Source organism: Python bivittatus, unplaced genomic scaffold (genome assembly GCF_059951505.1).
Source record: "Python bivittatus isolate LINGU-HERP-01145 unplaced genomic scaffold, Pbiv_v1 ctg000430_np1212, whole genome shotgun sequence".
Lineage (NCBI taxonomy): Eukaryota > Metazoa > Chordata > Lepidosauria > Squamata > Pythonidae > Python > Python bivittatus.
The window spans coordinates 4,408,643-4,425,878 of NW_028277071.1; the positions used below are offsets into that span (position 1 = coordinate 4,408,643).

The 17,236-nt window shown below is 38.1% G+C and overlaps 1 protein-coding gene across 1 annotated transcript; it reads right to left on the reverse strand.

The window, feature by feature from the left end:
* Positions 1-701: 701 nt before the first annotated feature.
* Positions 702-10,202, reverse strand: LOC148215301 (vomeronasal type-2 receptor 26-like). Its single transcript, XM_088144095.1, has 5 exons — positions 9,933-10,202; positions 7,035-7,889; positions 5,446-5,673; positions 2,903-3,029; positions 702-1,597 (listed from the first exon to the last, which is right to left on the reverse strand). Exons 1-5 carry the CDS (start codon positions 9,966-9,968, stop codon positions 702-704), a joined length of 2,142 nt encoding a protein of 713 aa, XP_088000221.1. The 5' UTR covers positions 9,969-10,202.
* Between the last annotated feature and the right edge of the window lie 7,034 nt (positions 10,203-17,236).

Sequence of the window (17,236 nt, forward strand, 5' to 3'; positions counted from 1 at the left end):
CCCCCAAAGATAGTAAGCTTGTCCAAATAGAGACGCTTGGATGGAAATAAAACTGTAAGCTGTTTATGAGTGTGAGAGGAATCCCCATTGCTAAATACTCCCTCAAACTTATTAATATCTTAAAAGTCAGTATAAGTATTTGGTAAATCCTAACATAATAGTAGAATGAACGTTCTTTTGAAAGAGTTCCCTGGAAGTCATATTTTCCTTAGGTTGTGAAAAGACTCTCCCAACACGTCTTTCTGAAAAGGCTTTTAATACTTAAATTTAATTGTGAAATATAACATTTGCATACTTTATTTTTCATTTATTTCATTTGTTAATACAATTGTTTTAATAGCAATCTGAAATTTGTTTTTCATTGTAAATAGCTTAGAAACTTCAATATTCACCAGGACAACATGTTAAATACATCATGATATTAAAAAGTAAGTGGCCCTTTGGTTATTGATTTCATCTTCTTAGCTGTTCCCTGTTATTCAGTTCAGGCCTTATTGCAATCATATAGCATTTAGAGGAACAGAGCCAAACCAATGAGCGAGCATTGGAGGCTAAGATGGAAAAGAATGAGGATGTATCATTATGGACAAAAGATAAACTCTGGATTATGACACTCCAGATGGATTTCTCACCACTTCCCTTTCTATGAAATAGTGACCTGGTTTTCCTGCATAGTGCTTTATCTTTTGCAATTTTTAATATTATTTTCTTCTCAGTTGTTCCTTACTATTCAGTACAGGCCTAACAACAATAATATAGCATTTTGGGGAAAAGATGCAGAACAGTAAGCCAGCACTGGAGGTCAAGATGGAAAAGATCTCCACAGCCACCATGTATTTGCCTCTTGTGCTTAAATAAGTGGGAACAAAGGACACCCAGACACTGCAGAACACCAACATGCTGAAGGTGATAAACTTGGCTTCATTGAAACTGTCAGGCAACTTTCTGGCCAGGAAGGCCACCGTGAAGCTGATGGTTGCCAGGAAGCCCAGAAAACCCAGGACAAAGTAAAACATGGTAACAGATCCTTCGTTACACTCCAGGATAATTTTTTCCAACATTGTGTGCATGTCCACATCTGGAAAGGGAGGAGCAGTTACCAACCATACAGTAATAATCAAGGCTTGAGTAAAGGAGCAGGAAAGGACAATGGAGCTAGCCAGTTGCTTCCCAGACCATTTTCTCATCCCAGCTCCTGGTGTGGTGACCATGAAGGCAAGGACCACAATGATGGTTTTGGCCAAAACTGAAGAAACGGCTACTGAGAAGATGATGCCGAAAGCTATTTGTCGAAGGAGACACATAAGCTCTGTGGGTTGTCCGATGAAGAGCAAAGTACAAAGGAAAGAAAGCAAGAGGGAAATGAGGAGAACATAGCTGAGGTTCTGGTTGTTGGCTTTGACAATGGGAGTCTCCCTGTGCTTAATGAAGAGGTGAAGCACCAAAGCTGTGAGGAAAGAAAAGAGGAGCGCAAAACCAACTAGTGTGATTCCCAAAGGTTCTTCAAATGAGAGGAAGGCAATATCTTTTGGAAGGCACAGATTCTTCTCCTTGTTGGGATAATGATCTTCTGGACATTCAAAACAGTCATCCATATCTATGAAGGAAACATGCTTTATGAAACAAAGTCACTCTTTGAGTAATAGCTTCTCTTAACTGAGTTGGAATCATAAAATGCGAGAGGGATTGCCAGATGAACAGGAGTTTTTCCATGGTTTGGATGAAGCATTTAAGGGAAGCTGGCCTCTCTGTAGCAACAATATGCTTTCCTCTGCTTCCTTCCTTCCATATAGCGACAGCAAATAGCATCTTTATTTCTAATTGCATTTCTTTTCTTTGCTATGTGGGGGGATATGGAAACCAGAATATATTTTATTGTCTTTTTTCCCCAAAATGGTTTCTTTATATTTGCTTGTACTTTTACCTGTTAGCTGCAATTGTTTAGGTTGAATATGATGGTGGGTACAGGAAAAATAGATTCATACAGTAAATGCCATGCACACAAAGCTGAATCTTATATTCTATTGCCTTCCCCCAACCATCTGGCTGGACAGGACATATATTTTCAGAAACTCCAAGCCAAAATACTTGTATAAATTTTAATGCCTATGATTTGCAAGGAAATCTAACTACAGTATACAATATTCTCTCTCTCTCTCTCTCTTTCTCTCACATCTTATAATGGTTAGAATTTTGAAGGCAATATCTACATCTTATTTGCAATAAATGTTGATTTGTTGTTTGACATTTCAATAAGGCTTTTTCTGAACAAGGAACATGGAAGAAGAATTTCTACCAATACAGTCAATGTTCAGAATTGTTTTGTAGATTATTTAAATCACTTTTTATTCCCTTTGTTATGATGCTTGTTACTTATGTTGGTTTTATTAATACTGGTATTTGACTGCATAAATTTTCTTTTTATTTATTTATACAACTGGTGATTCACTTCAGTATCAAAAAGAGTGATGCGTATAAGACTAATAGTAAGTCAACCAGTGGAATATCATAACACGCAACAACAATATAATAAATGTTTGATCTGTAATTGCAGAGTCAAATCATCCAACCATTCCTTCAACTGCATTAAAACTAATGATTAGCCACAATTTATAGATTGGCCAAAGCAGCCCTGAGAGACTAATAAAATATTTGTTTAATCCTTTTCTTTTATTGCATATACCTAGACAGGTTATGGAAACAAAAATCATACAAGAATAAAGATACCAAAAGAAAATAGAACATAAGGATCTTCTAATACAACATAAGTAAACAAATTATTTTTTAAAATTAGCATCACATTCTTCCCATCCCATCCATTTCCCCCACAACCTCTAACCACTACCTCAATATTTGTACTGTACTTTGAATGCATCAACATTTTCCATGTAGAAACTCTTACCATTTCGGTTTGAAATCTTCCCTTCTGGACATGAGTGGCAGTCGTAACAACAAAATGGTTTCCCCTCAATCTTGGTTTTACTATAACCAGAATGGCAATGGTCATTACACAGAGAAATGGGGCAAACCTGTTCAGAAATGGGACAGATGAGAATGTATCATTATTTAGAAGATTCACTTTGCAATTTGGGTGGTCTACTTTTTCCTTTCCTTTCCTTTCCTTTCCTTTCCTTTCCTTTCCTTTCCTTTCCTTTCCTTTCCTTTCCTTTCCTTTCCTTTCCTTTCCTTTCCTTTCCTTTCCTTTCCTTCCTTTCCCTTCCCTTCCCTTCCCTTCCCTTCCCTTCCCTTCCCTTCCTTCCTTCCTTCCTTCCTTCCTTCCTTCCTTCCTTCCTTCCTTCCTTCCTTCCTTCCTTCCTTCCTTCCTTCCTTCCTTCCTTCCTTCCTTCCTTCCTTCCTTCCTTCCTTCCTTCCCAAAGTCACCCAGATGGCTTCATGCCCAAAACAGGACTAGAACTCATGGTCTCCACAGGTTATAAATTGATGAGGGTTTGGCACAAGTGTGTAAGTGTGGCTGCAACAATTCCAATAAAATAAAAAATAACAGTGGATGAAGTGGATTATCTGGATCCCTTTCAGTCAGGATTCAGACCTGGGTATGGGATGGAAATGGCACTAGTTGCACTTTTGGATGATCTTGGGCAAGGGTGGGATAGGGATCGTCCATCCATTCTTGCCCTACTGTCAGCCCTCCCAGGTTAACCAGATAGGAAGCACAACTAGACAAGCTATTTCTGCTTTATTGATAGGCTACCCTAACAGAATCTTGCAAGTCTGAAAGTACAAATCTCCCATTGGCCCTATTGACTGCCTGATCAGTTAGGGCAGGTTCTTTCTAAGTTTCTTGCTCTGCCCATTACTCAGTTGCAGGCTTTTCCCCCTTTAATCTGACCATTCCCTAAGCAGCTTCTCTTCCCCATCTTCCAAGGTCATTCTTACTTTCCATTACACCTACATGACTTCTCTGCAGCTTTCAATACCATCGACCATGGATTGGCTTAGGGGATTTGGTGTGGGCAACACTGTATTGTGCTGGTTCATCTCCTTTCTCCAGGGTCAGTTCCAGTCAGTGGTGAATGGGGAGGAGAAATCTCTTTCCTGGCCCCGACTATATGGGGTGCCACTGGGTTCAGTGCTCTCTCTGCTCCTATTTGACATCTAAATGAGGCAGCTGGGTGAGATCATCTGTCACCATGGGGTGAGGTGTCATCGGTATACTGATGATAGCCAATTATATATCTCTGCCCCTGGTGAATTAAGTGATGCCATGGATGTCTTATCCAAGTGTACAGAGGCTGTGAGGGTCTGGATGGGGAAAACAGGCTTCAACTGAAGCCTGGCAAGACTGAGGGGCTTTGGGTTTTGGGGCCTGCTGGTTCCAGGACTATGCCTTCTTTGGTGCTAGATGGGGTTGTACTGCCCTAGACAGACCCAATGCACAAACAAAGAGGAGGTGGCAGTCGTGGCTACAAGGACCTTTGCACAGCTTCATGTCGTGTGCCAGTTGCGCCTGTTCCTGGATTGGGAGGCTCTGCTCACAGTCACTCTTGCCCTAGCCACCCCTTGATCAGACTATTATAATATGCTCTACATGGGGCTGCCCTTGAAGAGTATCCAGAAGCTTCAAGTGTTGCAGAATGCAGCAGTGTGGGCAGTTATGTGTGCTTCCAAAACAGCTCATGTTATACTTCTGCTCCGCAAAGCGTCTTGTTGCCAGTCTGCTTCCAGGTCAAATTCAGGGTGCTGGCTTTGACCTTTAAAGCCCTTTATGGCATGGGGCTCGGTTATTTCAGGGACTGCCTTTCCCCAGTTACTTCTGCCTGTCCCATCAGGTCCCACAAGAGAGACATGCTACAGGTTCTGTCAATCAGGATACTACATGTGGCAGGCCCAAGGAGCCAGGCCTTCTCTGCTGTGGTGCCTGCCTTATGGAACAATCCCCCCACTAACATGAGGTCATCTCCATCTCTATTAATTTTCCGGGTTAGGGTTGTCATTTGGTCTGGGGATCTGAAGGGACTGGTGAAATCTTGAGGTTGCTCCCTTGCTAATCTAATCTCTTGTGTGTTCTATGCTTCTTCTTCTTCTTCTTTTTTTTTTAAAAAAACCCTTTTTAATTTGACTGCTTTTGACATGTTTGTTTTTATATTTTTTGCTGCATGCTGCCCAGAGTTACTTCTTGTGAGGTAGGTGGCCATAAAAATAAATGAATGAATGAATGAATGAATGAATGAATGAATGAATGAATGAATATAACATTCAAAAAGATATTGGTTTAGGAGGGATGGTGGGTTTTACCTCCCCACCCCTTCATTTGCAGGGAAATTCTCTATCTTTGATACTTCTATTCCTCTCTACATTTTGAAGGCTCAGTCATAAATAATAAATTTATTATTTATTATGAATAAATAATAAATTTATTTCATTATTAATAAATAATGAATTTATTATTCATTAATAAATAATCTATCCTGCTATGAACATCACCTGGTTGAAATAGTTGGGCCATATAATGGCATCCTCAGAGATGGTGAATACTTTCCCAGGGGAACTCGGTGATGCTACTCTTCCAACCTTTACTCTCTGGAAGGACTGATTGGGAAATGTGACCCAATTGATAATATCAAATCCAGCTATTAATTCTCCATTTGAACCAAAGGAGAAGGATTCTCCAACACTGTTGTTAAATGAGTTGCTTTCCAGATAGTGGTGAAGCTAAATTGGAATAGGAAGAAAAGGAGTAATAGTAAGAAGGACAAGAACTCCAGGAATAACAGTCCAATCATACTTTTAAGAGTGATATCATTTTACATATATAAAATTGAAGTATTATTAACATATCATGTTAAGAGTTTACTCTGTTCCTTCTGGGATCTTTCCCTTTAACTTCTGATGTGCCTTGAGGATTTTTAGGGGGCTGACATATAACATCTTTTATCTCATTAGCTCAGTTAAATCCCTGGGGGAAACTGTACCTACAGAGATGTAATGAAAGAGATGAGAACACAACACAATCCTATGGAAAGACCCTTCACAAAATGATGAATTAGATCAATTCAAGCAACAATAACTTATTGATGCATCTAACATTAGATTAATATGCCAGTCATGGATTTGCCATGACTTGGATCATTTGCAGCATGCTCCTATGTCTTTGGTAGGATTGTGGTTTCTGCCACTTCCCTTTTCCTCTCTGATCCTGAACCCAATTGAAGATACACTTGGGGGAAATGTCTGTCTGTCTGTTTAGTTTGCATGTGTCTGCCTGCAAGTCAGGTTGCCTTCTGGCAACTGGCTGGACAAATCCCTGCAGTTTTCTTGGCATGATTTTGGAAATGGTTTGCCATTGCCTAGTACCTAGGTCTGAGAGAAACTGGTCCAAGTGACTGACTTTATACCTAAGGCAGGGTTACAACTCATGGTCTCCTTGTTTCTAGCCTGGTGTCTTAACCACTACACCAAACTGGATCTCATTTGTTTACTACAAGTATTTTTATGCCACTTCAGTCATCAAGACTTGAAGCAGCTCAGAGCAGTATTACTAATGAAAGTTGCCTCTAGTCAAGTCACAGTTGAAATCCCAAATCTGTCATTCCACTTTATAGTCAGAGTTATGGTCTGGATGGTGGACATATCTGGCATTAGGCACTGTAGTCTATAAATTTTTTGCAGACCTGAATGGAGGAGGATGCTCCTCCTGGTCCTGTTGGACACCTTGACAGCCTGTGCTAATATTGATAATTTGTCCTTTGGGCCTGACTGTGAAAGCTGGGGATTGGAGGAACTGTTTTACGGAGGATTGGTTCCTTTTGTAATAAAAAGGAGGAAGCTTTGGCCCCATTTTCCATACTTTGTGGGGTGCTCCAAGGTTTTGTTCTCTCATTTCTAGTCTTTAAAATTTATATGAAGCTCCTAGAGGAGATTGTCAGTCTGGAGTGCAACATAATCAGTACCCTGATAATAGTCAGCAGCTTTACATTGCTGTAACAGCCTGGAGTGGTATGTCTCAGTCGGGGAATATTACTGTAGCTTGAGAAGAATTGGGGTTTCTTGTATTGATATTCATAAGAAGTTACCTTCCATGGTTGCCGATTGAGAAGCTCCCTTCTTCCTTCATCCCTTACTGTTCTTTTGTTCACTGTCAAGGAACGCACAGCATGCAAGCCATTTGCCACTGCATGAACTGCATTATAGAGGCTATAGCTGTGGCTGGTCATGCTCATTTCAAACACAGACCCAGGAAGAGTTTCTAACTTCTCCTCTCCAGTGCAGATTTCCCCTGACTTCATTTCTACATTGGAATTGGAGAAAGAGCACTGAAATGCCTCTTCCCAGAAATCCCTGAAAAAACCATCTTCTTTTTCTGATGGAAGCTTTCTGAATCGAAGGAATTGGTGGAAGCTGAATACTTCTTTGGTGTGAACTGCAAGAGAGAGAGCGCCATGGATGAAGCCCATGTCCCAGCTCCGTAGTAATGGAAGTGAAGTGAAATCCATTTGGGCTGTGAAAATCCATACTTTGGCCTTCATTGGTATTTCATGAAATTCTGAGAACTGAAGCATAATTCTTAAAACCATAATACTTTGAATTTCACCATGCACAACCACTACATTGGCCTTCCTTCCCATAACAATGCTTATTGTCTTCAGTCCTTCCAATGCTATTGGGTTAATTTCTGAGGAAAAACCTATTTGTGGAAATGTTTCCACAAAATCAAAGCAGATACTTTCCTGGGCAAAAATGGGCAGCACATTTTCCACAAAGCTCTCTCCAGTGTCATCAATTACATATATAACACCTATCCATGTCCACTGGAAATACAGCAATAGCTGGAGAATCCCCTTGTAGTGATGGTCAAGATTTGGGAATAGCTGATGAAGGAAAACTCCTTGGGATTTGTCATTCATCACCGGAGCTGAACCATATGCAAACTAAAGAAATAATAATAATAATAATAATAATAATAATAATAATAATAGCAGCAGCAGCAGCAGCAGCAGCAACTCAATGGGTGGATAAAAATGCCAAATCTAGTCTAAATATCTGGCTGACTGTGTGACCAACAATAATAATGCATATTATGGGATTACTTTAAAGTATAGAATGTGATATCTTGTGCATAAACTTATATGGCCTGGTCTTGAGATCTAATCAGGACCACTTTCTTCAACTAGAATCAACCATCCTGTCTGAACATAGCAGGTAAAAATGTTTGTGATTCCCAAGTATTCTGAATTCAGGTAGGCGAGATCAGGAGAAGGAATCTCCCTGTGATAATCCCTGTCTTCTACTAGTGAGTCTTTATCTGAAAAAGATAAGGCTACCATACATCAAAAACATCTCAGAACATCTCAATAGACTATTACAACCACATACTGTACAGTAGCACCATGATAGGACACAAATCAACTAAAGCCCTCCAAAACATCTTAAGTAAACTAAAAGACCCAGTAGCCCAAGAAGAAAAAAACAGGAGTCATCCACAGCATAAAGTGTAAAGAGTGTAACAGCCACTATGTAGGAAAGACAGGCAGAAGACTAGCAGAGTACATTCATGAACACCAACTACTGCTAGCAGTCAAAAGACAGAATGAAAACTGCTTAATCTCAAACCCACATGGGCAGACTCAACCATAGTTTCCACTGGGAAACTGTGAGCATCCTAGACCAAGTTAAATCCAAAAATGCTAGGGAATTCCTGGAAGCTTGGCACATAGACAAATCAGCCATCAATAAACACATAGAGATAAGCCACATTTACACACTATTCAAAAGAGGCGATAAAAAAGGCTAAGAACGAAACAAAAAGACCAGAACACATCCTCTCCAGCAGCCTACACCCAGATAAGCAGGGATTAAAACCAGAGGAACAGTCAGGAAAAAAAAAAACCCTAATAAAGGAACTACTACGGAGAAAACCACACCCCCACCAACACTGGCAGGGCAAGCTATTTTATTTAAACAGGGAGCAAACCCCACATTCACTAGCACTGATGATGTTACTTAGTCAGTTAATGAAACATCTGGAAGCAAACAACCAAGCTCAACAAGCAGCAAGGACTCCACAGTTCAACTCTGAGCTACTTATATTATTTTCTATTGATTAAAATCAGGCAATGGACTTCCCTGTAACACTTCATGGAAGTTACAGTTGGACATTAAAGAAGACGGATAGAAAGTGTAATTGACAGTTTTGAACTTTGGTGTCAGAGAATTTCTGAGAATATCATTGATAGCACCCCCTCCCCACCCAAAAATGGATCACAGAACAAATCAATCCAGACTTCTCACTCAGGTTTTAAATCATCATATTTGGGATACATTGTGCTGTCTTATAAAGCCTATAATGATGGAAATGATGAAGGATGGATGGATGCACCTTTGGAAGACATGTAGAGTCAGGTTGGGGACCCATCATCCTGGAAAAGGTCTCTCTCTGTGGTCTTAATGAGTCAACAGCAAGTTGATGGTACATAATCAATCAGAAGGGGTGTCATAAGTGACATAGTGTAACTTCGTTCCTCAGTAGGCAGAGACTGAAAAGCCTTAAACTACTTAGGATAGGTGATAAGGAGCAGCTTAAAGACTGATCATTGTCGTCCCTGTCATTTAGAAGAGCATTAGGATAGTCTCTGCCATTTTTTTTTTTCCTTTGAGGATAATTGGATTGCTTTGGTTTTAAACTATGTGTATTAAGATTCTGAGATTTGGTTCAGCACATGAAAATGTGCCATGTAGCTTCTGACCAGCTCAAATATATAGATAAATCATCAAGTCAAAAGATAGAAGACCCATTGGTTATTTTGAATGAGGAGACAGAATTGTAAATGTTTTCCCTTCAGGAGACATCCCTTTCTCTTCTGCTTTTTTTTTTTTTTAACTTATTTTCTAAATGATGGAAAAACCATACATAAAATTAAAAAAAAAAAAAAACACCACTCTTTTCAACTCTTATTTGAATGAGGGGAACTTACTTGTGGAACTTTGTAGATACATAGAATGGTTGCCATAAAAAGGCACACATTGGTGTTAGGACCACCAATAACAGTGGCTATGTTAGCCTGGACATCACACTTGTAGTTAGGGATAAACTTGCCCCGTGTGGAGAGCAGTTCCACTGAGGCACGATAAGTCCACCTTGCCCGGAAATTGCTGTTCAACACATGGAACCCCAGTGTGGCATTAGGTAAGATCCTTGGATTTTCATTAATGGTTTGTACTGCAAATTGCAAGGCCAGAATATGTTGGTAGTTCTGAGTTAATACACTGCAATAAGAATAAAAGGTATATGCTTCTTCAAAATATAACACAGGAACCACATTTCAATTCCAGAAATGAATAAAAGACATGAATTAGCTAGATTGTACTTCCATGCTGCAAGGGAAAGAGAGAAGAAAACTTGCTATGAATTTCTAAATGTTTGAATATACTCTCAGTGCTATCACTTTTTGAAAGAACTCTTGGTCATCTACACAGTGGCATAGTTTTTATCCAAATCAATTTTAAACATTTGTAACTGTATTGATGTTTATTTTCAAATGTCTTGAATGAATCTTAAAGAAGAGTGTATAGTGTGTACCTAGAGTGTATCTAGAACTCTATTTTGATCAGTGACCAGTCACATGTGACAAAGGAACATAAGACCTTTTTTTTTTCAAAGTTACAAACCTAAAAGCATGATGATTTCTTGCAGAAAGAAGTGGCTACTATAAGAAATTTGGCAAGTCTTCTGGAGATGTTAAGGTTCGACTCCAATAATACACAGAAAATAAAATCATCTTCAGAACAGGTGGAACTTCTCTTAGGAAGTTCTCTTAGGATTCTAGTTTTCCAGGAAGAGGAAAAATTGTCCATACGGGGATTTGGAGGAGAATCACTGGAAAGACAAAGCTTTAAACGAGGGTGATTTTAGTATACTTTATAATGCAGTAATTTTGTAGACAACTATCTCAAAATTCTTCTTTTGCAGACTGTTCTAAAAGACTTCTATAAGAGGATTTTTAAAAATAAAATGACATTTATTTAATGACCAGGAAGTATCTCTCTGGGGGAGATGGGCAGCATACAAACAGACACTAGATGAATGTGTTTTACTGTTCCTATTACTAATACAGTTGGCTGCTGGGGTTGCTGCTAGTGATAATCTAGATATAAATTTAGTGATAAAATTTCAGAAGTTCTCACCTCCCTGTAATCAAGGGGTTTAAAAATGAGTGATGGAGAAAATAGAACCAAACTCCATTGTGCAAAACCTAAATTGCTCCAGGATATTCTATCAAGAGTTAAGATATAGAAATCCAATACTTTGTTAGAGATTAACTAGAAAGCCCTAGTATAGAAAATATGGAAATATTCACATTAGATTAGTGAAACCCTGTAACTTTAGCATAGCCAGTTAAGACGTTGTAATAGATACACATGTACATAAGTCTTTTAAACAGAAAAAACCCCCACATAAATATAATTATGTGCATAAAATCCAAAGATGGATTTAAAGTGTAGTTATAGGATATAAAATAATAGTTGTAAAAATATATATGATGTGAACTGCTTGTCTGTTAAAAAGAGATAATTCATCTTCCTTTGGATATGCTGTGTCAAACAATAAATTCAGAACTACAATTTCACACTTTCTTTAGATTGCAAATTCCCTATATTGAATGCAAGTGATGCTGGCTCATATCCCTAAAAATTAAATCTTGAAAGTTACAGACTCTAGAATAGGGAAGCATGTATTCTGAAGCAGAAAGGAAGAATGAGTAAAGCTTTTCTCTTGAATAGCTAGAGCACATTTACATTCAAACCATCATCCTAACCTGACAAGTATTCTGGGGACAATTTGCTAAGGAAATGAGACTACAGGTTATAAGCAGGCACAATTGTGTTAATAGCTAAAGCATCAACTAAAATGTTACAAAATGAGAAATGAGAACACTATTTTCTGTTGGTGAGAACTCTTATTTCGATGACAAAATACACTTTTAAACATTCACTTTAAGACTTCTTAAAGTACTTTGTAGTGCATTCCCATGGTTGCATCACTGAAAGAAGAGCTCACTCTATTCAGTGGAACCTCTTCCCAGCAACATGTGAAGCCTAAGGACACATGCTCCATTGTTTCTATTCAATGCAATGTTTTTGCATGACATTAACAGCTATATAAAATAGGAGATGGCTTACATATGTCATCACCACCAATATCCTATGTGTAAGTCTTGATGAGAATCCTCATCCTCATATCGTAAACTTAACGACTGTAGAAAAGAAAAGCAAGGAGTTTCTTAGAAAGACAGTATTGCAATTAAGTCTTCTAAGAATTCAGACAGATTAATATCGGTGTCAGTTAGGCTGGCTTGCTAAGGATATAATGTGATACCAAAACAAGGGAAAACATAGTCTAGCTTACTTGGTGAAATCATGTACTTCAGAAGAAGGATCTTCTTCAAAGGTTAACAGATTGGAAAATACATAAATCTGAGAAAGAATGCCACCAATGATAAAGTCGCCAGGATAATAGTACTTGTGAAGAATAGAAAGAGGCTGACTCATGGGACATTTCACAGAAGGACTGTTCTGAACAATCTGAAGTGTCAACATCCCAACCACTAATGCCACAAATACCACCATCTTGCCTTCAAATCTTCCATCTAGATTCCAAAACATATATATCTACTTTGATATTTAAATCAGGCACACTGACTACAGTAAACTTATTTTTGAAGCCTTGTCTGGACAATTATGATTAGATGAAAGTTGAAATATGCCAATTTAGGCACCTATTAACCTTGTTATTTTGCTATGGTGTGTGTGTGTGTGTGTGTGTGTGTGTGTTTTAAGACGTAGAAGTAATCATGGTTGATTTGATAATTACAGAGGAAATAATCACCTATAGAAACAGACTTCTTGTTTGAAACATCGCTGATGAAAACATTGTCCACTACACTTTTGCAGTAAATAGTCATCCAAAGGATGGTACTAGAAGAGTAAACACATGAAGTAGGTTTTGTTGAATGCATCATGTCTGGGCAAAGAAAGCCACAGGGAGGCTGGCAATGACCAATAAGTCCATAAAATTCAGGACAAAGTAAAATACAAAATGGATTTATTTATTAGAATGAGTTCTATCCTGCCCAATTACAGTGCATCCAGAACAATTTACAATGAAGGTAATCACAAAAATATCCCTGAGACCCAAACCAAAACTGTGACATCTAACTAGAAGCTGTTGGCTAAATAGAAATGGCCTATTAAAAACAGATCAAAGCCTCAAAAGGCAGCCCAATACCACAATTCACAATTCCAAAATATAATTATTTTCTTGGTAATAAACTTATATCCTTCCAATATAAGTTCTTGTGTCTCAGGTCAAAATCTGGGAATGAAAAAGGAGTTGCTTATCATGTACAGTAGCAAAAACAGTGGAAAGGCAAGAAAAAGTGATTTTCCCATCTATTTCCTCATTCTGGAATCCAACCTAGTAGTTATGAAAGCTAATATCAGAGTGATAGTTTTGGCCAAGAGGATGATGCCCAAATTTTGTTGGTCAAAGAGACATGCCATCTTCTAGATTGTCCCATGACTTGCAAAATGCCTCAAACAGATAGTGATGACATTTATAGTGCTAAATGGCTTTGGGCCAAGATATCCAATAAGCCCATTCTTGAGGTCAAGAAAAGAGTCCTTTCTGTTGCCTTAGGATGAAACCATGTTTGATGGTAGAAGGAGAGAGGACCTTTTCAGAAGTTATGCCATTCTGATTCATGCATCCCTTATACCTGAGCTGGCATCCTCTCTGGTGGTCCACCCTTATTAATACATGTTTTATTTTAGGTCATTGTTGCCTTGATCTGCTAAATTTTGCTTAAATGCAAAGCTTGAGCTATGGATCTATCACTCTGTTGTGTTTTTATGATATTGTAATGGACAGACAAGCTAGTCCCCACCAAACTTTCTCAGAGTGTTCTTGTTGGGTGGCTTTAATAAATGTAATAAGTTATTAAAATAAAATAAAGTATCCCCAACCCCTTTTTTTCAGTGGACTCCAAAGTGACCACTTCATTTGCCTTCATTGTTTCTATCCTTTTGAATAGGTAGCATTTCACCTAGAAGTGCTAATACTATATTATTACTATCTATATACTATACAGAGACTTTAATGAGTTGGTCAAATTCATCCGCTAGTTATTCATTTAAACATTGGATAACTCATGACAGTATTCAACACTCTTCCAGCAAGATACAGGTATGGAATGAAAGTCACTTTGGAAGTGGGGAGAAAACTATCAAATTTGTGTAATGGTTTATGAGAATGACCTTGGGAGACAGGGAGAAAAGACACAGCCAAGGGAATGGTCAGGTAAAAGACAGTGTAGCCTTCAGCAGGAATGTGGGTGGGGCAAACAGCTCAGAAGAGGCCCTCCTTAGTTTCTGGGACTGTAAAGTGGATGGGAGAGAAATGTATTTTCAGACTTGCAAGGTTCTGTTAATATGACCTTACAATAAAGTCGAATTAGATCATGTGGCAATGCTTCCATACTGGGGTTGCATGTAAAGATGATGAATTCACCTAAACACATACTGTTTTGTATTTTAATGTTCATCTTATTTTATGTCTCTGCATTCCATTTTATCTAACACTATTTTATCACACTGTTCTATCTTTATCTTACTATAGTATACTATGTTATTTTATTTTATTTTTTTTATCTTACCTTACTTTATTTTATCTTGTTTTATTGTATCTTACCTTATTTCATTTTCTTGTATCTTATTTTGGCTGATGCCCATTGTTTTGATATGATCAACTGATTAATCAATAAAGTTATACTACAACTATACTACAGACCATCCTAGACAATATAGTTCATCAAGATAGCTTCCAGTCTGAATTCAGGTCTTGATCCAGGATGAAAACAACTAGGTGTGCTCTTATGATTGGGCAACATTGGGACCTGGATGGAGGAATACATCCCTCCTGATCCTTTTAGACCATGTTTTTTTGATCAAGTGCCTAAAAGAGTTTGTGGTTTGAGATCCTCTTTTACAGTAATTTGACTCCAAACTGAGTTGACAGTTTCATTCTGTAATCATGAAGCAGGAGGAAATGAGTCTCTGTCTCTCCAATGTAATAACCACGAGTAGACATATATTACCAATATAATTGTTAGTATGTATAACTTCTCCAATTAAGTTTTCAGTATATTTGCATGAAATAAATAACGAAGCAATAACACAGCTAGATTTCACCCCCGTTATAAAAGAAAGTTCAACTATTATGTAGTATGTGGCTATAAATTTGAATACTAATGCTTTTTCATATGCAACACAAAATAACATACAGGAATAAGACATATATTTTTTCTGTTGTTTAGCTGCTCTTTTTTGTTTAAAACAGGCCTCAACACAATGATGTAGCATTTGGGAGAAATGGTACAAACCAGTAACCCAGCACCGGAGGCTACAGTAGAGAAGATCTCCAGAGGAACTGTATATTTTCCTAGATCCTTCATAATACACCAAAACAATTTCTTTTGCCATTGAATTCATGTCAGCATCTGGGAATGGGGAAGAGGTTGTCAGCCATATAGTGCAAATAATTCATTGAGTTAAGGAATAGCCCAAAATGATGGATAAGACTAATCTTTCCCTCATCCATTTCATCAAGAACAAATAATAACATTTTGGAATATCCAAATTTATGGCAACTCTAGCTTTATGGCTAATAAAGCTTTGTGGACCCTAGCTTTGTGGCTAATAAAGACACAATGATGGTTTTAGCCAACACCCAAGAAATGACTATTACAAAAATGATACCAAATGCAGTCTGATGAAGGATATATATCCAAGCATTATCAGGTTGCCCAAGGAATAGCAAAGGACACAGAAAAGATAATTGGAGGGCAACTAGGATACTATAGGTGAAGTTCTAGTTGTTGGGTTTAACATTTTAGAAATTGCAATGAAAAGAATCAAAATATAATGTATCAATATTCAAGAGGACAACTGATATTTAATATCTGAAAATCAAATACATTAGGAGAGTTGCCATAAACTTGGATGTTCCAAAATGTTTGGTCTGAGATCAAATAGTTCCTTTGAATGCTTGAAATATTTGCAACTGATAGAATTAGTCCATATTTCATTACCCCAGTTTGTCAAGTGAAACTGTTAATCTTGCATGCTGTTCAAAATGTTTCAGTGATATTGTTAGATTTATTCAGTCTATTTCAAGACAAATGTTGGAAAACGTATTACCCTCCTGTGGAAGAACAGACTGGCTGAGCAGATCAAAAGCCCCTGTGCGCCTTCCTCCTACTCCCTTCTTGCCCCTCCCCCGTCATCATGACACATACCACCCATAGGGGTGAGAGGGGATTTTTTCTATAATGGAGAACCAGAGGGTTTTGTTTCTCTTACTAAATACAGGAAGAGAACAAGGCTACTATCTCAGTAGCTCCTCTCTTTTCCACTAAAAAATATCTGCCATGCAGGTTGTCTTAGCAGTGCAAACTTCCACAGCTGCAGAGTAAGCAGGCAATCATGTAACTTCTGTGCATCAATATAAAATCTGAATATTTGGGACTACTCCCCAGTAGGGTTATGTGTGGAATGATTTCCTGAATGATGTCTTTTCATGATACATCTGATCTTTCAGGGAAGGATAATTTCATGTATGTGGCTATGTGGCAGTTCTGGTGTAAGAGAAAAAAGGTAAGAGTGTCCTTGGTTAATCTTCACTCGCTAACTTCTGAAGCAATTCTTTCTTCATCCCATCTCTTTCACTCCGTTTTTTTGGCTGGGTATCAATGCCACAGAAATAAGGGGTTTTTTTGAAAAAAAAAAAGTGGGTTCAGAATTCAAAGTTGAGCCCTGAAATTCTGCTCTGTCTCTGGTGTCCTTGAGTCTGAGGAATGTCTCAACAGGCAAGTCGGGAGCCTTGAGTTCCAACAGTTAAAAAAGGCAAATAGGTGATGGCTCTCTTCTGCTAATGCTCCAAGAAGTGCATTTAGAAGGAACTAGGATAGGACAGCAGGGTCTGCTACATGAAGAAAAAAAAAAAGGTCAACTTTGAAGCATTAAGGTCAACTTTGGAACTGGCATTAAGATCAACTTTGAAACTGGAAAAGAACAAGAATTTATTAGAATATTATTGTCATAAGCTATTATTTTCTATCTGACCTATTTACTGTAAACTTAAAAATAGAGAAAACATCAGTCTCCATTTCAAAGAAATTGAATTTGGCTAACTGCTGGGAGGGGAGCCTGGTTGATGGAGTAT